The sequence below is a fragment of the Dendropsophus ebraccatus genome, chromosome 8, assembly GCF_027789765.1.
Source record: "Dendropsophus ebraccatus isolate aDenEbr1 chromosome 8, aDenEbr1.pat, whole genome shotgun sequence".
Classification (NCBI taxonomy): domain Eukaryota; kingdom Metazoa; phylum Chordata; class Amphibia; order Anura; family Hylidae; genus Dendropsophus; species Dendropsophus ebraccatus.
The window spans coordinates 73,140,184-73,164,776 of NC_091461.1; the positions used below are offsets into that span (position 1 = coordinate 73,140,184).

The 24,593-nt window shown below is 38.4% G+C and overlaps 1 protein-coding gene across 11 annotated transcripts in view; it reads left to right on the forward strand.

Moving 5' to 3' along the window:
* Positions 1-24,593, forward strand: part of LDB3 (LIM domain binding 3) — a 136,494-nt gene that overhangs the window by 72,536 nt on the left and 39,365 nt on the right. For 3 of the 11 annotated variants that reach the window (XM_069980645.1, XM_069980647.1, XM_069980646.1), the window contains 7 exons: positions 3,124-3,293; positions 3,837-3,873; positions 13,937-13,972; positions 14,352-14,564; positions 18,923-19,099; positions 21,107-21,217; positions 23,296-23,457. In XM_069980645.1, the coding sequence (XP_069836746.1) occupies positions 3,124-3,293; positions 3,837-3,873; positions 13,937-13,972; positions 14,352-14,564; positions 18,923-19,099; positions 21,107-21,217; positions 23,296-23,457 (906 nt within the window). Of the gene's footprint in view, positions 1-3,123; positions 3,294-3,836; positions 3,874-4,857; positions 6,275-13,936; positions 13,973-14,351; positions 14,565-18,922; positions 19,100-21,106; positions 21,218-23,295; positions 23,458-24,593 lie in introns of those variants that run through there. The other 8 variants (XM_069980648.1, XM_069980650.1, XM_069980649.1 and 5 more) reach the window with 7 other exon arrangements.

A 24,593-nucleotide genomic window follows, 5' to 3' on the forward strand; every position in this document is an offset into this window, starting at 1 on the left:
TCAACTTTCATTTCAACTCCCTGTTGGCACACTAGCAAATGTTAAGTGGCTTTCATTGTAGCCCATGCACTGATTAGATGGAGCCTATCCTTGTGATAGATTCCCTTTAATAAGATGCATGCTGGCTTTGCTTCATCATAGTTTATGAATAGTTTGTGTCTTATTCTTACATCATATTACATTGTAGAATCAGAAGGCTTTTTCTACTCCCTTAGCTTTGTAGACAGATGTCAATAAGCTCTACTGTTTACAGGTTAAATTGTAAGTTGCAGTTAGTACATCCTCGTTCCGTACTACAGAGTGTGAGGGTTTTCTTATCTACCTTTTTCAGAATCTGCCCTGGTCAGCTGACTTTCCTTATTACTGATCCCATTGATCATCATATGACTTCAGTCACTTCTAGAAATGTTTATAAGAAACATCCATGTGCTTGCTTCAGTCTATATGTGGCTGTCACATGTCTACGTACTGTTCTTTCTACCATCTGTGCTTTTTCTAGCCTCCCTCAAACCTACAGTGCTTAGCATACAAGATGTACCTTATGGTTTAGCTGGGTTTAATAGATATCCAGCAATACATATCCATATGTAATTCTTACCATCACTGTTAGTAACTAGCAGGGTAGGCAGCATGGTCTGAAGGCATCTGTAGAGGCATCTGAAGGCATCACTGTAGGGTCACATGGGCCTATTTACATTTTTTATAAAGGTTTAATTAAAAGAATACAACTAAGTTGGCCAAGGTAGGCAGCTCCCAACTCAAGCTCACACCTATTGTCACTAGTTTAACATAACGTCTTAGGTTTCCAGTTACGACTTATACAAGCAAAGCCTGTTCAACCAAGTCTAAATATGACAGTCCAGATCCATACTATACCTATGCATTGTTAATGTTTTATTATTAGTCCATATAGGCTCTAAACTAACTGGTATGTAAAATTAACAGACTACATCATTCCATAATGAAGTCCCGATACTCCCCATGATAAGCGGTCATCCAGCCATTATAATTGGTGTAGTGTAACTAAAGATTGACTTCGTTTTTATGTATTTTACAAGCTTGTGCCAGGATTTTCATTCAAACCTGCTCTGGGTAAAGTACACATTGTTCCAGATTGAGGCAATATATATACCAAGAACCAACAGTCAATGTCATACTATTGTTATTGTTATGTTAATGACACAATCCAATCTTTATATCAAGTAAAATCAAGTGATATTTTATATACTGTTTGTCCTGAATTATATCTTCAGGAAAGGATCTAAGGAAATCAACAAGCTCATGATATAGTTACAGGTTGGGTTGTGTCATTGGCTTTTTTCTTTAAATGATTATTTTATGTATATTCTATAGGTAATAAAGGCAATGCAAACAAAGGCTACTACGTGAAAAGAAAAGCTAAAAAAAATTTTTTAATTTGGATGCTTGCTCTGTGATATTTTTGTGTAGACTCCAGGTACACTAAGTGAGCTGAATGCTGCACATAAAGACTTCTCATTCATAAAGAGGCTATCCAGAATTTTGTACCAGTTCGTTTTATGGGCTGTGTCTGGTATATCAGCATTAATAGATGGTGTTATGCTGCAATATTCGACACACGTTAATGGGGTCGGGAACCTGTCACCTCGGCACGGGGGGTGACAGGTTCCCTTTAAACCCTGGATATTAGTTGCAAAGTTTTTTGTTATTAATACCGCCTTTGTTTGCATCATTTAAGCCATGTTCACACACAATATTGTTGTCACTGTATTTTTCCTGTTAGATATACGCCATTTTCCTCTTAACTATTAGTGAAAGACCACAGTCTATAATATTTTTTGCACCAAAAAGTCTCATGTTTGTATGTAAAGAAGCAGTCCCCCTTTTTTATTTTTCGTCTGCCTGGTACTTAACTGGGTTGATCACTGCCTCCTGATGCTTTGTTGTTTTCCGGTTCTGAGGCACTTCTGGTCCTGCTGAGGGATCGCATTACCGTGCCTTTGACTGAGGGATCGCATTACCGTGCATCTTCTATGCTCACTGCAGTTGAACAAACTTAAAGTCACTGTATTCTATGTAAGAGATCTTCTCCTAGTTACATAGAAGAAGAAGACAGAGACTTCCGGTCAGTTCAAATACTCTTGGTATAAGAGACGGTTACTTGATCCCTTAGCGGGAACAGAAAGACATCTAAACCAGAAGCTATGTGGTGCCTGGAGGCAGCAATAAACCCGGGTGAGTAAGTATGTGTAAGTAAGTGTATTTCTACACAGCCAGTGAATAAAAATAAAGGGGAGGGGAGTGCTTCATTGATGGATTGTACCATGTGTTTTTAGCAGTAATGGAGGGATATTTAGAACAGTTCATAGTCCCACAAGTTATGCACCTATGTAAACCTGGTCTAAATAAATGTCTTAAACTGGTCATTACATATAAAGGTATTGGAAAGTGAACATGAATTTTTAGGCAAGCTCTTGCATTTACATCTTGGCAGTAGAAAAGTATTTGTAGTGGACTCTTCAGCATCTATGGGAACATTCTGTTCTGAATTGCATACAATGTTATTATCATTATTTATTTTTAAAATGCCCCCGATCCCAGAGTGCTGTTCTGTGTACACTGAAAAATTTAAGTCCATTTAGAATTAGAAATTACATTGTTTACACTGAATACTAAATAGTGGTAAACATTTAGCGTAACCCCTAATTTGTAATAGGAAATCCTTCTTTATTAACAGTTCCAAAGCCAAAGGACAATAATAGTAGTGACCAAGCATGCCCATACATTGCCTGTAAGCTAAACAGTAGCTGCAGCCATGTCCCGCCATTGATTGGATGAGGGACAATGTCTCAAACCGGTGTGATGCACTGGAAGTATGCAGCATTGTAGGTAGAAAACCCCTTCAATTCTTCAACTTCTGGAAAATTTTCAAAATACATTTATTTTGCCATTTTTTCTAAATGCAAGACTTGCCTATAACCTTCAGCGCTGGAAAGACTATAAATTTACAACCATGAAAAGGTGGAAATGTATCATTATAAAGGATGTTTGTAGTCATTCACCTTTAGCAGTTATACTTCCGCATAAAATGGATACATAAATTACTTGTAGCAAATCTTCAACTCCCTTCTTTCTGCGTTACAGTAACCTCCCAGTTAAAGATCCTCATGTAGACATTGCTTCTCCAGTATATCAGGCTGTACTTAAAAATAAGGTCAAAACTGATCCTGAAATTGATGATGGGGCACGTCGTGCTGCCAACCTGCAGTCCAAGTCATTCCGTGTCCTCGCACAGTTGACAGGAACAGAATACAGTGAGTAGATTTTCATTATTATGGTTTCATCCTGTAATTTAACATGCAATTCTTTATTGAGTATTTCCTCTTTCAAGGTTATGGACCTTTTGGCTATCTTCCTACACCATCTTTTTTTTTGGCCACTCGCCGGCCAGTTTTTAGGACGGCTATCATTTTAATGCCAAATAATAATAAAAGGCCAAATGCCTGTTACTTTATAATAATGGGCATTATTATGCAAACAACGGCCGTTAATTGGCCTCAAAAACACAGCCGTCCTAAAAAACACATCGAGTGGCCAAAAAAGACCGTGTGAGAACAAAGCTTTACACTGATATTTATTTTTATTGGTAATCTGTTTTCTGAATGCAAAATGAGGAGACTAGGTCTACCTGGTCTACATTCAAATTTTTTTTACCATGGTAGCTGCTATGCAGGAAAAACAAAGCACATACTAAAAATATCATATGTGAGCATTTACTATAGATATTTGTATATATAATTGTATAGAGTATATTCTTCTATATACTTAATATCCCTTTACTTTTCCTTCTCTTGCAGTGCAAGACCCTGATGAGGATGCTCTGAGAAGAGCAAGGTAGGCAACTAGCAGCAGCACCATGTGGCCATCCTAATAGATAACAAAATGCCTAAAGCTCTTGAGCAGAAATTAATATACACAGACGTAAACCAGATTTAACAGTAAGGTTAATCTGCTATTGGCTTTTCAATTGGCTAGAGTCAAAAAGGTGGTGACCATTTCTTCTTACAACATATATATTTTAGCAAATTCATCTATATATGATGTTGTGGCATTAAGTGAGCAATTTATTTGGATAGTATTGGTTATATCAAGAATGTTTTCAAATATAAGAAAGTTTGCAGAAAATTCATAAACTAAATGGCAAGAAAATGATGTAAGCAATCTTTCATAGAACATATGCTTGACAAGGGAATTGGGCTTTCTGTAACAAAAACGTAAAAAAAGAACATTTTGCAAAGTACATTTAATGCTGGATTGAAAACAATCTTAAGGAAAAAAAATTGTGAACAATGGAGAACAAAATAGTTGTGGGCACCTATGTACTCGCCTATTGTTATCAAGGCGGGTTCTCTTCAAATTTAGGTGTCAGCACAATGCCCAATCAGAGCTCAGCTACTGGGCATAGTGGTGCCTATTGTAGTAATGAGCACATTTATACGTACAAGGATATTCCTGTTTTAAGGTCTTTGGCAAGAAGTAGAAAATCCCTATATGCTTAGTGCCAAACATGTGCATTTCCATGTCCTTTTTTTGGCTTTGGAGATAGCTTAGTTGGTGCCATTGTATACTCCAGTTGGAATTCAATTTCCAAGATTCCCATTTCATCCGCTCTCTCCTTTAAAAACTGGTTAGAAAATGTTCACAGAATACAAAGAAGCAAATATTCATTGGTTTATACAGGGCCATATTGGCGTAGTAAAAATCCAAATAAATTGCCATGCTTGTAGGCAGGGAAGTGAAGGTCACTGTCCCTAACCCCTTTATTCCTCCTTTCTCTCTTTCTCTTTTTTTCTCTCTCTCTGTTTTTCCATGCCACAGGGAAAAGTTTGAAACGGAACGTAACAGCCCACGCTTTGCCAAATTGCGCACCTGGCATCATGGCCTTTCGGCACAAATCCTTAATGTTAAAAGCTAAATGCCCACGTGTAACACAATATCTATTGAAAGGCGATGAGCGTAAACTACCATTGCACACCATATACATAAAAATATAAATATATAAATAAAAAAACACAAGGGCTTGTTGTTATAGTGCCTGTCTTTGCCAAATATTACCACACCTCTCTTGATGATATTGTAATATTAGTAGATATTTGCTTGGAGTTTGCATTGAATATGCTGTTTGAAATCAGATAAAAAAAAAAATAAACTAGCTCTTGTATTTCATTTCCTATAAATAAAAAAAAGCTGTAAACTAACATTTATCAGGATTTGTGTGATCACTGTATGGGTTGGTCATTTAGAATATAGAATTGAAGATGTTGCTGTAGGATTGAGCGAGGTACATGCCTGCTATGCAGGTGAATAATGGACACTGGCTTGATGGATTGGCTGCTTGACTATAGACCATGGAAGGGAGATGCCATGAACATATGCAGCATAAATAGCTTAAGTGCTTTGACTAGCACTGCTAGTGATATAAAGGAATGAATTTAGAGTGGAGATAGGCCAATAGTAGTTCTGCATTGTTGCTGAATGACAGCTTCTGATATGTAAATGTAGACCTATGGTGACATATAACGATATTACCACTGGCCATTGAGATTGCTTATAGCAGAGTGATATTCAGTAGTGCAGTTTATTACGTACAACCATATGCTCTATGTGGTGGATGCTGGCAATATCTGTACAGTTTAAAGCCCTGCAATGATATATATGTTTTCAGTAAGTCATCTAAGCTTTGAAATTTGTACAGTGTGTGTATAATTGACATGGTTTTGTGCTTTAGTGATGATATTCTGACCATTTGTTAAGAATAATAATATCTTCTAGGTCAGTTCTTATTTATTAAGCATAAGGAGAGGAGAAGTTTAGAAATGATCAGGCATTTGTCATTTATCGTGCTTCCCCAGGGCATGTTCTTCAGTCTGTACCCTGGGTAATACCTGGTATTTCTCCATAAAGATTGAAACCCAATAAATAGATACATGAGAAGCATAGTTGTGTTATGTCAGGATCAACCTATCACTTAACATTAGGAAGGTTTCTGTTAAAAATATATGGCAGTATATTAAATATTTTTTCATTAGCACTACTTCTAGATGGCTGATTTGTTGAGGTTTTCTTTGGTATTTCATTATAGGTAGTCAAGATGGTGATGTAAATTAAGATATTCTTCTATTGGTGTTGATGTTGGTTTGCTTTAATGTTTGAATTACACATTAACTTTCTTGTATTGCTTTTGCTTACAATATTCTGTATTAATAGAGCCACATCATGTGCTTGTGTTGTGAAACATAAACAAATAAATAAAAAATAAAAAAAAAAGGATATCATTGTTGTTTGAGTTAATACGTAGGTTGACAACAATAATAAAATGTTAAGGCTATGTTTACACATAATAGTATTTCTGCCAGCCTTTTGGACAGTCTTCTTTCAACCAAAACCAGGAGTGAGTTGAAAACACAGAAACTCTGCAAATCTTTCAGTTACACTCTTAATTTTGCTTGAAAAAAAGACTGACGGAAATAATGTGTATGAACAGAGCCCATAGATGTTTTCCAGGGAAAACCCATTGGTGGCCTGTTCTGCACAGCTGCAGCGCCAGAAATAAATAGTGTACAGAGATGAAAACCTTAGTTCCATAAATTGTCTAGTAGTGGTGTTGGGTGACTGCAATACAGCTGCCGTTCACTTCGATTGGAGCTGTACTGCAGAAACCTGAAGTCGCTCTGCGGTAGTCTTTTCCAAAGCACTGGCAAGCCCCAGAGGACGGGGGCAGGCCCTCCACCCCCCCAATGTGATGAAACCCCCCTCCCCTCTATGACGCGCCTCCATTAGAATCAATGGAACCACATCACAGAGGGGTTGGGCCGGTGCTCAGGAAAAGGCTGGCACCTTGTGTGGGAACCAGCCAGCATATCAAAAAAAGGACTCCACCACTGGCATCCCAACACCGATCGATTGAGGTAAATAAAAAGCAGTCTGTACCTGATGGTACATTCGCTTTAAGAGTCTCCTCAGTGTCCACATGGATTATAGACTATTCGGCATCTGCTTTATTAGGCCTTTACCAAGAGTGCTTTTAAGTTGTGTTCACACAACTTGTTTAATTGCAATTACTGAATACAAAGTAAATAATAGATTATAAATGGAGTATAAAGGATAGACTTGGATTCAGTTGGACTCAGTTAGCCATAATTTGGTCTCATTTTAACTTTATTAAAGCAAATCTGTGAGCAATTTTTAACACACGTGCCGACAGATTCATGCTGACAGTCCCATAGGCAGTGGAAAGTAGAATGATACCTTTGGTGATAAACATAGTCCTTTGTCCCAACCACCACTGCCTCAATTGTCAATGAGGTGGGTGCTCCCCCTTCCTTGTTCTGAACTCTCTGCATTGAGATGTTTCTTGGCCCAGCCTCTAATGTATAATTGACAGCGCTAGTGTCCAGTCAGAAGACCTATAGCACTGTCAATCAACAGTGTTCATTACAGTTATGCAGGCAGCATGACTGATACCAAAGGTATCTTTCCACTCCCCTCCCTCTTGACTTAATAGGACTTTAAACAGGGTTCCCTCGAACTATGGTAGGTCATGAAACAGCGGCAACACAAGCTATAGCCATCATCTACAAAGTATATGAACGTCAACTCACCTGTGTCACAGTGGATAATCTTTTTTATAAAGGTACTGTTGTAAATGAAGATGTGGATCTACAACTTATGGACTAATACATCCTTTAAGGGAACCATATCTTAATTTAGCATATATATATATATATATATATATATTCCACTTTTGAGTTTTTGAGTCTTAAAGAAGACCAGTTGTAGTTCAACTATTATATGAACACATCACATGAATTCATGTGATGTGTACTGTAATATCAGTGATCCGTTTCCGGATTGTAGCAAGTGATCCGTTTCCGGATTGTAGCCAGTGTAACAGTATAGTACTGGGGTAAAATATTCATTAAACCTTTTCTACCAAAACTAAAAGAAAGACATTGCATACATGCTGTGATATGAACTCACATAGTAGTTACTTTAGTGATTCCTAACTGGTTTTCCACAAAAGAATCCTGGGAACCATTTTCTTCTCAACTCCTTATCATGAATCATGGTTAGACTGTGAATGTTAGACTAGAGAAGTGTTCCATTTTGCAGACATGTTGAGTATGTTTACTGCCCCATGTCAAGCATTTTTAAAAGCTAAAGACCAGCTTCATGGTTGGGAAACCCTTATATATCATGTAAGAATTAAAGGGGTACTCTGGGCGAAATTCAAGTAGCAGGGAGGGCAGGGGTGGTGGAAACATTAAAATTAAGGTGATACTTACCCATCCCAGTGCCCCCACGCACAGCACCGCTGCTTACGGTCACTAGCTGTTCTCCTGTATCTCCCTGTTCCTGTGTCATCATGACACCGCAAGAACTACCTATTCAGCCAATTAGTAACTTCATAGGTGTCCCATCTAGTCACTGATTGGCTAAGCAGGCATTTCTGAGTGGGGCTGTGACATCACAGGACTAAGAGATACAGGAGACCAGCGAGTGAACGTAACAGGGACAGGTAAGTATAGCTTGGTTGTTATGTTTCCACTACCTCTTGCCCTTCCTGGTTTTTAATGTTTGTCCAGAGTACCCCTTTGAGTTTTTGTGAGGCAAGCCTTTCCAGTGCTACTGAAAGAGCCCTCATTTTCATAACATTCGAAACTCAGGATTTCTTTGATGTCCAGAATTTTTGTTCCATCCATCAGGCGATCAGTTACAGTATGTAGTAAAAGGTAGAAACTCTGTTTCATGAGAACATTTATACCCAGCTTCAGTAGATAAAATGTAGCACGTGGGCAACCTATCCTTCCTGCAATCCCAAACTGAACCAATAAGCTGCAAGCTTGTGCATCCGTGAAGATGCTTCCATTGGGCTGCCAGTCTTAATCTAAAACAAAACAAAAATGTCGGCCTTCAAGGTAAATTTGCTCGATTGCTTATGGTATAGGGAAGTACCATTTTCTGCTGTGGCCTGCGCTTGTTTAATTTCACTAACATCCTATACCTTCTCCTCATTCCCGCTCACCATCCCTCAGTTCTGTTCATACTTACTACATCAGCAGGCAATGAAATGGTAGGACTGTGCAGTGCACGTTATTGAATGCAGCAAGTGTCAACTGCATGCATCAAACAACAAACGTATGCATTGTAAATGAAATTGTAGACTAGTAGGACTGTTCATGGCAGATTTTGATCACCTTCTAAGATTTGACCTAAGGCATGGAGATATGGCTTGAGATGTTTTGGGTATCAGCTGCAGTTCCTTATAACCTTTGCTTGTGTTAACACAAACCGTATACCAAGTAATGTGCCTAAAAGGGATTTGTTTCCAGTGTAGTAATTGACTATAACAAAAAAGCAGCATTTTTAGACAACCTTATTCTACATGCATTTAAATTGTTCTATTATGGTCATGCATAGACTAGAGTAATGATTTCCTGTGTTTAGTCTGCCTGAAATGGAACAAATTGCATGGCCATATTTAAAACATTACTGTCAGTTGTGATTGGTCAGGATCTGAGTGTTTAGACCACAACCGATCATTAGAACATACAATGGAGTCGATCTTATGCAACAAGATGGGGATAACGGTAAACCAGGGAGTGAAGTATTCTACCCAGCACTTTTCCAGCCTCTATCTTGCAGTCACTGGGGGTCCTAACACCCAGACCCTGGCCAGTCAAAACGTTTGATGTCTGTGTGACATGTCAAAAGTTTTCAAAATGACAGTAATGCTTTAAGACTGTCTATTTGCTTATCTTTTGTAGCCTATACATACATGTGTATCTAATCACAAATTAATATTCCCAAAATATATCAATCTCTTTCCTCGATGTAGCACTTGTATACTTTGTATAAAATGATATTTTATCCACTGGGCCATTTGCTAAAACAGAATTATTTAGCTTTCTTCAAAACAAATGATATTGTAATATGAACAAAAAGAGAGCAGAATGATTATCAAGTGAGGAGCACTCCAGAAAAAAAATATACTGTGTTTTATATTCTGCAGAGGTAGGGTAATGCATGACGATCCTAGGATACTTGGGTCATACATGATTCCCTCAGACCCTGCTCTAGGTATGACATAATTCATCAGTTTTTTCAAAAAGTCATATAACCTCATGTTTTGTTAAATTTAGTAACATTTGTGTGAATCCAGGAGAATCCAAAAGGCAAAAAAGAGTAACTAGGTTATGCTAATAGAACACGTCAGCAACTTCAAAGAGATTTGTCGTCAAAGGCCTGTAGCGTGGGCTGTTCGTTTTTTGTGGCTGAGAAGAGAGAACGGCTCATGTCCCTGAATATCAGATTCATACATTACATTATGCATGTGACTGAAGTTCTACTTCTGTATGTTCTTTTATGTTTTCATAACTTCTTGTCTTGCTACAATTAAAAATCATAAAAAGATGTGCCTGTTATTTCAAATTAGAATAAACTCCCTTCTACAATCATCATAAAATTAGAATGTGTGTTAATTTTTAATATTGGATTTCCTAAATGTAGATATGGGCCATAGTAATCACGGTTTGCTTTGGAGAAGCTGCTATGCTGTGCTTTGGTAATGGGCAGCCTCCCCTTGACTACTGTATATCCCAATAAGTATATACAGTACATGGGAGGGGGGGCAATGGGACCCTGCTCTGTATAACGCTGTGCGACAGTGCTTAATCAGATTAGAGCTTTGGAAACTGCTGGGTGACATGAATGTTTGTGGCAGCAGAGGGGCAGCAGACTGCTGCCACTTTGTAAAGTAAAGAGCATATATTTATTTATTATTTATTTTAATAAAATTATATTAAAAAATAATATTAAAGTAATGTAATAACCAAACAACCAAACAAAAAAAACTAAAGTTTCTGGAGTACCCCTAAATTTTCATTTCTGTTTGATACCTAAAAATTATCAATATCTAAAATGTATCATTTGGCAATCTAAATTTTAACTAGTCAAATTACTGTATTTAAAGCCACAGCCACAATTACTAATAAATGATGTTACATTAACGGGATCTAACCTGCTGATATGTCCCTATAGTGCAAGGGATGCTGAGGATTAACCTAATTTTCTTACCTCGATCCTCATCGTCATTTTTTTGAACATTGTTTTTCTTGGATATGTTAATGAGGTTGTATGGTGCATTGGGGGACTACCACAGCCAGTGCTCCAATCTGCCTCGTTCAGCTTGCCCCTTATAACGGCTATTCATTGACACTCTGCAGTGATGATCACCGGAGTGACGTCCCTGCAGAGCGCCACCACTCTTCAAATTGTACAAAATGTAGAGTGGTTGGGTTTGACTCTTTTCTAGTCATGGAATCCCTTTTAAACCAATAAATGATGATCCCAGAGGTAGGACCTGAACAAATAAGATAATTATGCTGAAATATATAAAGTAAGACAAGGTATATTGGCTTTATAAAACTTTCTAATGTTTGTTAATTTTTACTCAAATAATAATGTTAGGCTGGCAATAAGGAGACAGTTTGTAAATATTAAGACTAGGCTCACATCTGGTAGGCGTATGCTTTAGACATATGCCTATATAGTTGACTAGGTCTGCCATTTTCTACTATTAAATATAATGGCCATATTTTGCATTTATTTAACTGTGTGTGAACCTAGGCTAACATCCAAATATATTTTCACACATGGCAGGCTTGTTGCAAAAATTTCCCTTTCATTTAAACTGAGAAAAATTGATGCAGGTGATGCAGATACAGTATGTCATTCACATGTATGGAACTGATTTTCAGTTGCAGAAATGTGTGCAATAAATATGCTGCTTATATGTAAGGAATAAAATATAATCATAACAATAGTTTTATTCATCATTATTTAAAATTTATTATTAAAAAAAAACTAACAAATTTGCATATATACCATATAATAGCAAGGCTACAATGTGTTCAGGCATAGTGACTACTAATATTACTTGTTATAGAAGTATTAACCAGTTACATTTATGTTTTCTATAAGGCTGGAATCATGCATAGTCTTTGTGGCAGTTTTGGGTTTCCCTACTGATGCGTGATTTTAAGCCACAGTCAGAACTGAATGGGAAATATAAAGAAAACACTTAGGGCTCGTTCCCACTGAGCAAAAGCAGCTGAATTTCTGCGCTGAATCAGCGCTGAAATTTCAGCCGTTAAAATAGGTGCAGAGCTAATTTCCATTGTGTTGAATGGAAATTCTGCTCTGCAGTTCACACAGTGGAATTTCCGCACTGAACTAATCCGCTTTCCGCCAGAAGAATGAACATGTTCATTCTTCCCCTAGCGGAAGCCTATACAAACCAATGGGGCTCTGATTTTCTGTTTCAGCGCGGAATACGCGCGTATTCAGCGCGGAATACAAGCGTAATACAAGCGGAAATTACTCGCTGAATCAGCGCGGAAATGGGGAAAAGGGGGGAGAGGAGGATTCTAGTATATGGTATATGTTCTGGTATAGTCTAGTTTACTCACCAAATACTCGCTGAATTTCAGCGCTGAATGCATGCGGATTCAGCGCGGATTCCTCGAGTATTCCGCGCTGAATTTGTCATGAGCTGATTACGAGCTGAACACTTTCCTAGCAGAATACGCAGGGATTCTGCATACATTCTGCTCGGAATTCAGCGTCAGTTGATTTCAGGCGGAAATATTTCCTTGCGTAATCCGCTCCTTTTGCTCTGTGTGAACGTAGCCTTACAATACAATACTGCATCCTGTTGGATCTGTTTGTTTGTTTGTTTAAAAAAAATGCATCAAAAACTGAACCTTAAACAGCATCAAAAACTGCATGTGTGTTTCTAGCCTTATTACCTTTTCCTAACATTTGTCAGTCCCCTGCTACCTGAGAGAATGTTTCCCACACATTATGTATAGGTGAAGAGTTATCTATTCAAAATTATTATGATTTGGGGCATAATAAATGTAAACCAAACAAAAGGCCTATTGCTGCTAGGAGCCTGACCCTGCTACTGTTACATTACCTGGACTGCTGAACCATTCTGAACATCCTGCTTTATTCCACACGCTTCTCACTTACTTGCTTTGAGAATGATCTTTAACTTGTATTGCATGATTTTTGAAGGTTCTTGGTATATTATTGTTTTCACTTTTCTGTTTTCCACCTTGTGATCCATCTTTCCACTTCAGCTTCACCAGACGCTTTGAAATCCATGACTTACCATGTCAAGCTTACCAGGACTCTTTCCTTCCACAGGGGGTTTAGGTTTCTACCTTTATTTTTTTAGAGTTTACCTGCAGTGATCTACTTAGATAGATGTATTTACAGACTGCAGTGTTTTCACTCTGGAATTAGCAGGCTGCATGTCATCTACCACACTATTCCATACCTTGTATTCTGCACGATACTCTCATATACTGCCCCAACAAAGATAAACAAAGGTTTCTGCTGCTGTCTTTTGGTTGTACGGTAGGTTGTCCTGTTCTTTTTCCTCACTTAGTGGTAAGAAGGGACAGTCCCTGTTGTTGGGGACCAGCACCTCTCAGGGCTAGGAACTCCAAGAGGCAGGAAAAGAGGAGGAGTTCATCTATTAAATAGGGGGGCACTATTCTCCTCTCCCCCTCCCTCATATTGATACTATCTGTGAATTTTTGTTTACATGAACTCTGTGATAACTACGGTAGGGTTTCTTGTGTGGGACACCCTCCATTTGTAAGAACCCCCACTTGAAATTTCTTGTATGAGAACATAGACTAAAATATATCTACAATCATAGTCTAATATATAAAGCTTTAACCCTATTACCCTGGTGGACTGAGTGAGTCATGGTTTAAGGTATGTCCTATATCTTATTGTGTTGGGACACCTGTATTGAACAGGTAATACCATATACAACACCATCTATCTTAAAGCACGTTCACCATATCCTCTTCTTCCACAGCGGCAAGGAAAATGCTCCTAAATCTCCCGATGCAAGGTAACTTCTGCAGTTGTGTTTTCAGCTTCTTTTTACTCAGTTTAACAATATAGACATCATACAGTCCACAATTGTTGCAAGAATTATATCTACAAAATAATGGTATCTCAAATCAGAAGGCACAAAGGTCTTTAGAATTCATATTCTACACAGCTTAAATGTAATACATTATCCATACTATTTATATAGTTTATACTAACCTGTGTTACAAAGACCTAGATCTCTTGTCAATGCAGTAAGATGAGTTAGGGTCCTATTGTCATCTGTATACAACAGGACATGGTTATACAACTACTCCTAGCAGTAGGATATGCCAATGTATATGCTGACTTTCATTTATGGAACGTGCTGAATGCACACTATAATTTCTATCACCCAGACCTACAGACACATCAGTGCCACAAAGTGCCACCTATAAGGTGTGGCAACCTACTAGGTCTTCAACCATGAATGGCAGCTCTACTCAAACAAATGCAGTGCCTGGCAGAGGTTATTCCGTGAGGTTTGGGGCCGACCAAAGTCCAAGACAACCCACTTATACCAGTCAAAAAGTGCTTAAACCCTCACCCCCTGTTACATCCTCCTACAAAAGGTATATGGTAACAGGCATTAACCACATAACCCTTTGGATATTGAAGTAGAAAAGTACTACATCCCTAACAAGGCTATGGTGTCATTGTTTTTATTTTCTTTTTTTGTGGACTACTGTTAGAGTTATTGTTAGTATTATTATGCACTTTCATGTCTTTGAATTAAGATATGTCAAGTGAGACATAGAGGTTTCTCTTACAACCTATTTTTCTAACCAGAACCACTTTAGACATGGGCCTATGTCCCCTATCAAAGTAAGTTTCTTAAAGATGTTAACTTTAGTATTAATACCAGGTATAAGCAATTGTGCCTTAAAGGGGTTAGCTTATTTAAAAATATTTGTCCCCTATCCACAGGCACTATCCTATGGCAAGAGGGCGAGTGTTTTTCCATGGCAAACCCCCTTTAAGTGGTCACTATCATAAAAAACTGGACATGTCAGAGAGACATGTCAAAAGTTTTACTTGGTTGGGGTCTGAGTGTTCAGACCACAACTAATCAGGAAAAGTTTACAACCTCCTCTGTGTCATTTTCCGACCTAGTCGGTAGATTTACATATTGTGCCATCAAGGTTACACCAAACAAACCAAAAATAAAGTGCCCTAAAGGTAGGTAATCTGGATGGTTCAAATACCAAAACAATTTTATAAGGGCCAAAAGCCCAGATCACATCCAGTAAACCTACCACTAAGTAAAACGTAACTTTTAATAACTTTCAAATAGAAATAATAAGTATAAAGTTGTGCTCATTAAAATCACAGCGCTTCCATAACCTTCTACAGTGAATCAACCTATATCTGTATAGTCATAGTAGCTGCAGACTACTGACTACCTCGTAGTATAATACTATCTAACTGGGCTATGAAAGCAATGAATTTAAAATCAACCGCACAGCCCCTCAACTAGTTTCACCCACACATGGGCTTCATCAGGAGGAGGGCTTATGCTTATCATAAGCCCTTCTCCTGATGAAGCCCATGTGTGGGTGAAACTAGTTGAGGGGCTGTGCGGTTGATTTTAAATTCATTGCTTTCATAGCCCAGTTAGATAGTATTATACTACGAGGTAGTCAGTAGTCTGCAGCTACTATGACTATACAGATATAGGTTGATTCACTGTAGAAGGTTATGGAAGCGCTGTGATTTTAATGAGCACAACTTTATACTTATTATTTCTATTTGAAAGTTATTAAAAGTTACGTTTTACTTAGTGGTAGGTTTACTGGATGTGATCTGGGCTTTTGGCCCTTATAAAATTATCAAGGTTACACAGAACCAGGACAGGACATGCTGCATTTAGTTCATTCTCCTGATCGATTGCAGTTGTGTCTCTGACATGCCTACCTCTTTTTTTCTTTCATGACAGGTACTCTTTAAGTACCTGTACAAATTTTTGGTTGAAATAGAGGTCAGAATATTCCCTGTATAGCCTGACATCTCTATCTTTATCTGTCCTTCCCAGTAAGTCTGGTCATGCACAGCATTTTTATTTCAGCCATAATTTAGTCCTTTCAAGGGCCTGTATATAGAAAACATACAGGATTATTCCATATGCGTTTCCTGCTGTTAAGCTATATTTATATAGTCTTGCTAGTTTTGCTGCTTGTGACCAATGCATATGTGGGCAGAATTTTCCCAGTATCCCTAAACCTTCTAGTTAACCTATGTATTGTTATATAATAATACTTTACTTGTTGGTCACCTGTGTTTAAGAAGGTGCCAACTTTATCTGATATCAATAGTAACCTCATCTGATAAACAGTGTTGCCAACCTTATTTAATAACAGTGGTTTTACACACAATGATCTCTCTCTAGTGATACTGCAGACCTCAGCCACAGGAAGGTACATGTAGTACTGTATATGTATAGAAGCAAAACAAAAGGTTCACATACAAATGTCACTATTCTCAGTAGAATTCTATTGCCCTTCCATTTAGTATGAAACCTATATCTGGTAATGCAGTGTTTTTATTTAGCAGCTAAGTATATTTCTATTATTCTTTACAGTCCATGTGTAACATTTCCATCCCCCATAATTGTCTTGATATCTATCTTTCTTTTTCCATCTATTATGTGTACCTCCCGATCTATAGAATGTAATCTTTATGTCATTTCCCTCTACCAAATAATGTTATCTTGGCTTTTTCACGGTCTGAGTACTGTTTGTCCACATGTCTGTTATATCCTATCCATATATAACACTTTCTTATCTTTTATGTTCCCCCTAGGCCCTGCATGTCTTCTAGCTTTCCACCGACATAATGTATTATTCTTTTTCCTTCCTTTTACTGCTAAAGGTTATATCTTGCCCTTTTCATGTAAAGCCATAGATACTTTACTATGTTATCTGGTGCTCGGGGCCTTTCTCCTTTCTTAGTATTTTTCTTCCTCAGGGTATTTTATCCTTTAAATCATGTTCCACCCTAGATAAATTCAATATAACTGGATAAAGGCTGAGTGTGAACTGATATATAAGAAATAATATATTCTGTATGATTTCCCTATCATCTTAATTCCCATATTATCAAAATCACACATGGTGTTGATTTTCTTCATAGCTTACCTACTTCTTAAACCCCACAGTCTGACATGTATAGTAGTGTTTATTTACTGCATATCCTTCACAATGTGTTTGTATTGGACACCACTGTTACATTAGTGAATCCTATTCTTATTGGCAACTCACAAATTGTAATAGGCTTGCATTCAAGCACAGGTTTTGCAGGGATACTTGGAATGGCTTTGCAACAAGTTTTTTCTCAAGACAATTAATATAATTGTTCTGCTTACTTAAGTAATACTATGCTAGTGCACAATACACTGTATTTCTGATTGATAACATTTTTTTAAAGCAATATAAGAAAAGTGTTTTTCTGATACAGAACTCCGAAGGTATACATCTAATGCTGTTATTTGGAATTAGTGTCCGAGCTATTTAGTGCTAAATCACTGAAAGGGCTGTGAAACATGACCAGGGATATCAGCCAAACCAGATTTCCGTTCAAAGGAGTAGTCACCCACCTATAAACATCTGTTTTGGAGCTCTTGTCCCTTGTCAGTGATAGTGGAGGCTTTAGACATGCATCTGAGCAGTCAGAAATCTTAAAGACACACTCCTGCAGTTTTTTTCCTTCCCTTTATGCGAACACCATTTAGTCATTGCTTTGTATATAATTTCTTTTTTAACTGCTTCCTTTATTTGGGTCATGTGATCTCATGGTGACCCCCTGGAAATGACATGTGTTTCTGTACTATTGATGGGGCCAACAAACTTGTATAATGAAGCTACATGGACGGTTCCACAAAGACAGAAACTGCCATAAGAGTTACTAGTGATGATTATGAGGAACAGTTATAATGAATTTGAGGACAGATTAGTCTCCCAGACTGTATACTTACAGTGTATTAGTTTATTTAGAGATATATAGAGATGAGGATTATTATACTGTCCTCCCAGCAGGCAGAAATGACACTGGCTCTAGCTGCCCCCATGTGATGCTGTAATGATGCATTATGGGATTGATAGCAGATTTGAAATGAATGGAATTCACTTTAAAATCTTAAAGATAGTGGCTCATCAGAGGTCGCATGACCTATATAAAGTGAATAAAAATATGGATGTAGCAGAACTGGGGGGATACTAATGACACTAAAAGAATAATGATGGTGAGTGTGCATTATATGGGGGGGGGGGGACAGTGAATCTTTAAAGGAGAAGTCCTGGCAGACCACTTCTTTTCACAAGCGCCAATGAGAATAAAAGAAATAACATGCTCTCACCTTCCTGGCTCCAGAGCTGGGGGCCGCATACTGCCAACCTGGTCCCTGGGCACTTCCTTGTCTGAAAGGGGACCCAGGTTGTGACCTGTCAGGTCTGCTTAGCCACACAGCGGCCGTAGCAGGGTCCCGCTTCAGCTGCTGACTGGCTAAGCAGACCTGACACGTCACGACCAGGGTCCCCACTGAGACCAGGAAGTGGCCAGGGACCAGATCGGCAGTATGCGGCCCCCAGCTCTGGAGCCGGGAAGGTGAGAGCATGTTATTTCTTTTATTCTCCCCTTCCCAGCACTTGTGAAAAAAAGAGATCTGCCTTCTCCTTTAAATCTATATATGGGATTCTGAGCTCTATATAAGAAAAACTTAGTTCTGACTGCTATGAAGATATGATAAAAAATAATTTACATGGTATTTTGGATCTATAGTTAGTTGAAAAAGATAGAGGTTTATGTTATACAGAAGATGGGTTACCCATGGTAATAAAAATACCATATCAAAGATGATAGGAAAGCTAAGGTAAGGAAAGGAAAGAAAACGGTTTTATTAAAACTGTGTATTCTTAATCACTTTAACTTTGATCAGTAGCCCAGCTGAGCATGCACCAGCCCCAGCCAACGTTGACTTCACATATGTGCAAGATGCTTATGCGCATCAAACCGCTACCGCTGAGCAATACATATCACAGCGCACAGTCTCACCGCTTCCAGCTGCTGCTCCTTCCTATGTCTCGCCTGCTGCTTTTTCACCTTCTATTGAGAGGTAACGCATTTTACTTTTATAATCTGTATGTATTTTTCTTTTTCACCACTATGTCTGTTTGCAGGTTAGAAATTCAATCATGATTTCCCCCCTAAGTATATTTAAGTAAATCTATTACTAAAAGGAGAAACCCCTTAGTACTTTTGGATCTTTAACTAATGAAGAAATGCAATATCAAGCTTAAAGGGGTTGTCTGGGAACAGGTGGTGCAAAAAAAATAAAAATAAAAAAGCATACTCACCTTCCCTGATCCCCTGCCACTGTCATTCCAATGGCTTCTATTACTTGGTGCTCTCAGCTTCTTCCTGCTTGCAATGATGTGCAAATCACTGGCTACAGTGGCACCTCAGCTTAGACAACCCCTTTAAAGCGTCATGGGAAATGAAAAATATATGTGTACTGATCTGGCTGAACTATATTCTAATTATGTTGTTAAATCTTTGTGCCTGAAATATCTAGAGCTTGATTGACACAGGAGACTTTAAAAGGTTATTTAGGTTTATAGCTCTACCAAGATTCCATATTATTGGATATAAGTGAAGCTTGAAGGGGCTGTTCCAATATCCTATAAGCATATTCAGAGTTAATAGATGGGGATCCTATATTCATTAATAGTACTGATAGTGTCTCTCTGGAGGATTCAGGATGTCCATGCATTACACAGATCGTATTGTTTCTAATACAAAAGGATTGTCTAATGTGAACATATCCATTACATATTGATCCGTAGATTATACTGGCAACATGAAGTGCTGACATATTAAATGTGTTAGAATTCACAGTATCAATGAAACTATGTTTAATTTACTTCCAGATACCAATAGCGTTAAGTAGTGTGGTGTCTGTAATTTACTGTAACAGTTTTGTTGTGTATTTGATTATAATGTGTGTTACTAATGCATTGTGTGTCCCAAAAATGTATTTTTCTGCTATACCCAATAAGATGCTGTTCTACTTATTGAAGGTTTTTGCTATACCCAATATAAACACTACTGTCTAATTGGATTTGCTGCATTTCCAAGCATCTTCCTCATTGTAGGAGATGGGTTCCATCATAAATCTTTGGAGTCAGACTCCTGCAATGAGTCGGATCAGGCTCCAAGCAAGGGAGTGAAGCTTGCATCCACACACTTCTCCTGGTTATATGTACAGATTGGTCGGGTCTAAAGGGACGTTTTTTATGCTAAAAATGGTTAAATCCTTCTAATGAAAGCGATAATCTTCTGGCGTAAGCACTGCAACAGTCAAATGATGAACAAAAGTTCATTTCTATGTCGTTAATCGCATCTTTTCAGCTGACCTCAAAATCATTGTTAATCGTTCTGAAGTCTTTCAGTGTGAACACTCCTCATTTACAGTCCTGATTGCCGACTGATGGTGACTTTTGGTCCTGACCTAAAATCATCAGCTGCCGGGCATGCATCGCTATATGTAATAGCGATGTGCAACTGACACATGATGAGTGTGTAAAGAAAATAATAGTTACTACATTACCTCCCCATGCTCTCCGATGTTGTCTCCACTTTTCCCCACTTCCCACAGCCACCGGTGCAACTTCAGAGCCGGTCGGGACGGGACCACCATGGCCAGTGATTGGCTGAGTGGCCTGTTACTTCAGAGACTAGCTATGAAGTTCCACCAGAAGCTGTGGACATCAGGCAGAAGTGAACACTGGGGAGCATGGAGAGGTAATGTATAAACTTTACTATTGAAAAAAAGGCATCCTTAGCGATGTCTGTGCAGCCCTTGCCGTGTAATAGGCTCATTAAACGAGTGCCAATCTAGCAGATCAGGCCGTATAATACGGCCCTTAGCGTTGAGATGCCAACCAATCAAAATTGAAATGACAACACTTTAACATCATGAGGCATGAGCAAGAACAAAGTTTTTGATAAACAATAAGTAGATCATCATCTAAAGCCTTGTACATTTTTGTCACCATGTCTCGATTGTTCTTGTTTCATTTGTCTTTGCTCTGTGTCTCATGCTTTGCAATGTCATTTTCAGAGCACCTACAGCCGCCACCATCTCTCCTTCACAAATCAAACCCAGCCAGGGAGCTAAGAACTTGTCTGCTGCAGCCTCCACTATATCTTGTGCCATATCAGCTCAGTCTAGGTATACATTTGCTTTATTTGTTGCTTCACTTTGTACAGTGTATGTTCTTTCTCAGCCATTCACTCTTTCACTTAGAAAGTAAAGAAGCAATCTACAGCGTTATATATTTTACATTTTCTTCTTATTCTCTTATTTTACTTACTTTAAACATTTCTTCTTATTCTTTAAATCTTTTACCATTTGGTTTAACATTTAGTCAGAGGACTGAACTGTATTTCTGGGCTTCTTGTGGAGTATATCTATCAGTGGTGGAATCATAAAGAAAAACAATATCTTCTATTCCCCTGAGACTCCTCATGGGCCACATGCTGCTGAGTGACTTGATCATGTTTGCCCTCCTGCTCCACTTCCTTATACTATGCTGATGTGTAACTGTAAGCATCAGCACCGTGTGAAGAGCATCTTAAGTCTTCTGCATCCCCCATGTCACAACTGCATGGAAAAGTAGTCCTACATGACCATGAGCATCATTGGGATTGTGGCAATTCTATGGAGGAAAGAGTCTTCAGGCCAAATATAAGTATTCAACCCTGATATCATATAAAAAACAACTGCCTGACATGGCTGTATATGCTGTAAACAAGCCAGAAACGGTTTATATAGTAAACCATATTTCCTTTCCATCTGGGTCCTGATCATTTTGTGCTTTATAGCCACTTGTTTTAGCAACTGTACACACACCTACTTTTTTTCCATAGAAGAGGCCTGTGTAAATTTGTTGGAAGAAAGCTAAAACATTGCCATGAACCTATGAACCTATCACCCCTCCCCCTTCCCTGTATCCATCCCCTCCTTGGTTGAACTTGATGGACATGTGTCTTTTTTCAACCGTATTAACTATGTAACTATATATGGCTGGTTGCAATATTGTCCAGTAGCCATGAAACCTATAAAATTAACATAAAACTGGTTTGGATGCCTTCATTTTAGAAAAAGGAAGTCATTCAACTATTACATGTTAGATTTGTAAAGCTTCATTTGCTAACAGATATTTTTTTATTAGCTACTTTACATTTCCCATTTCAAGGTTTTTCTACCAGAACAGCTGTGAGATGGAGTATTCTGCGATAACTTCACTTTGACATTCCAGGCAAGACAAGATGTTAATATTTTCTTCAGGTTTACAGGATCAGAAAAGGGACATCTTACACTCTTCTGGAAATGTCACATTATAATCTTTCTATGTAAGGTATTCTTCATTTGGAGCCACAAAATCTTCTCTCTGAACACTCTATGACAGCGGCTGTTCTATGACATGGCCATGTCATAGAACGGCCGCTGTCTGTGAAGTTCATCCCGGCTGGTACTGTAGTAGCGGCTGGATGAACATCACATTTTTTTAAAATTAGAATACGGGCACATTCGGGTGTACCCAAACTCCAATTAACCATTGCAGACAATGTAAAGTGTGGTCAAAGCTGCACTTTACATTGTCTGCACTGTTGATTTCGTGTGGCAGCTATTCAATTAATAATGGCCGCACAAAACTGACATGTTCGTTTTTTGTGTGGCCGCATGGAATCCCAGCCAGAGTATATACTGTGTGTATAAACTCTGGCCGTGATTCCATAGTAAGTAAAGCGATCGGCCACTTCATTAAATAATGGCTGGCAATCACCAGCTCTTTTCAATTCTTTTAATCCTAGTGAAATGGTCCACTTACATAGTCCAAATACAGGTCCTACCAGTACTACAATTCTGTTATGTCAATTCAGAGTGCTTAGCAGCCTCCCTGACATAATAGTTGTTTCAGCATGCATGATTATCACTCCATAAAAAAATATTCTCAATGTGGTAATAGAGGAGGACCGAGGATTGGGTTTCTTGCAGTGATAAGGTCCAAATACCTACAGTATGCACCCTGCACTAAATATTTTTTTTTTCCCTGATGTGGAGGAATGCCAGTTTGGAGTCACTGCTTAGCTTACGCTGTAGAAAAATTGGTGAATTTTTTTTTTATATTTAATGGCCAAAACACTAATAATTTTAGGTTACTTTCTAACATTCATTCTCACAAAGCAGCTATCTTGTATCCTGACGTATTCCTTTTCTTCCCATTTAATATTTTCAACGGGTAGACACAAATATAAGTCTCCCATGCTGCCACCAGCCTTGGAAGCTCTCTCTATTACTCCTATATTCATTACTTCACCTCTACTAAAGAAGAGAAACATACCAAAAAGAACTGGTGTACCCAAAAGAATTGGTGTCTCATACCTACCAAGAAAAGTGTATAAGAGGTACAGCTACAAAAGCTGGCTGGATATTAACAAAGAACCTTCCTTTAGTGCTGAGAGGTCAGCGACTCTTCACCCGCGTTCTGACAACCAGTGTTAAGTGTGGAATGGCTGGTGCTCTTTTGTTGTCTTCATGGTTCACTTCGTTGTCAGGCAAAGGTTAAAAGGAAATTATCACTTTTTTTGTACATACATAGTATATATAAATGTATATGTTTAACTAACATTTCTGTTGTTTAATATTATTAAATGTTTTAATATACTAAGCTTGAAAATTAAGCATGCCACCATAGTGGTTGGTCATTCACAAAGTATGATTGATGGATTAAAGGAGCTTAATCTAACAAGTAAAACTTTCCATAAAAAAGGGTTGTCCGCTTTGAATACTATGTTATTGTTAGAAGGGTCCCCTAATGATCAGATCATCAATTGTCCTGTTTCTGGGATCTCCAGTGATCAGCTATTATCTGTGGGGGAACCTGGTATCACATGGTTAATTACAGCGGCCCCCAAAGGAGAAGATAAAAAAAATACAGTTTCCATTGAATTAAACAAGAAATGCATGTAGTGTATGAACAAGTCAGGTCCTCCAGAAGGAGAGAGTCTCCTTGTAGCTGCTATTTTCCTTCACAGATAACCTTTGCTATTAATTTCACTTATTCAAATATTGATTCAGCTAAAATATGGATTGTGGTGCATGAAAAAAGGAAACTAAAACTATACAAACTTGCAAACTTTTAGGCTATGTTCACACTATGTATATTTTCATAAAACTACGGCCGTTGTTGCCGATTGCAACAACGGACGTGATTATCACGACAATATACATAACATTGCCGCCTATGGAATGCAGGCCGGTACGTTTGCACAAAGGTGGGGGATTTATGAAGACCGGTCTTATATTAGGCCACGCCCCCTTTTCACTGGCAAGATTAACTAAGAGTCGCATGCCTCTTAGTGAATCCAGCCAAGTGCCCAAACCTGCGCCTAGCGTACTAATTCTACACCTGCTTCCAGCAGCTGTAGATTTGGATCATGATTTATGCCTGCGAGCAAGCGTAAATCATGATAAAGGAGGCGCAGAAGGAGGCCACACCTCCTCCCCACCTTGTCACGCCACCCCAGCTCCCTCAGCTTGC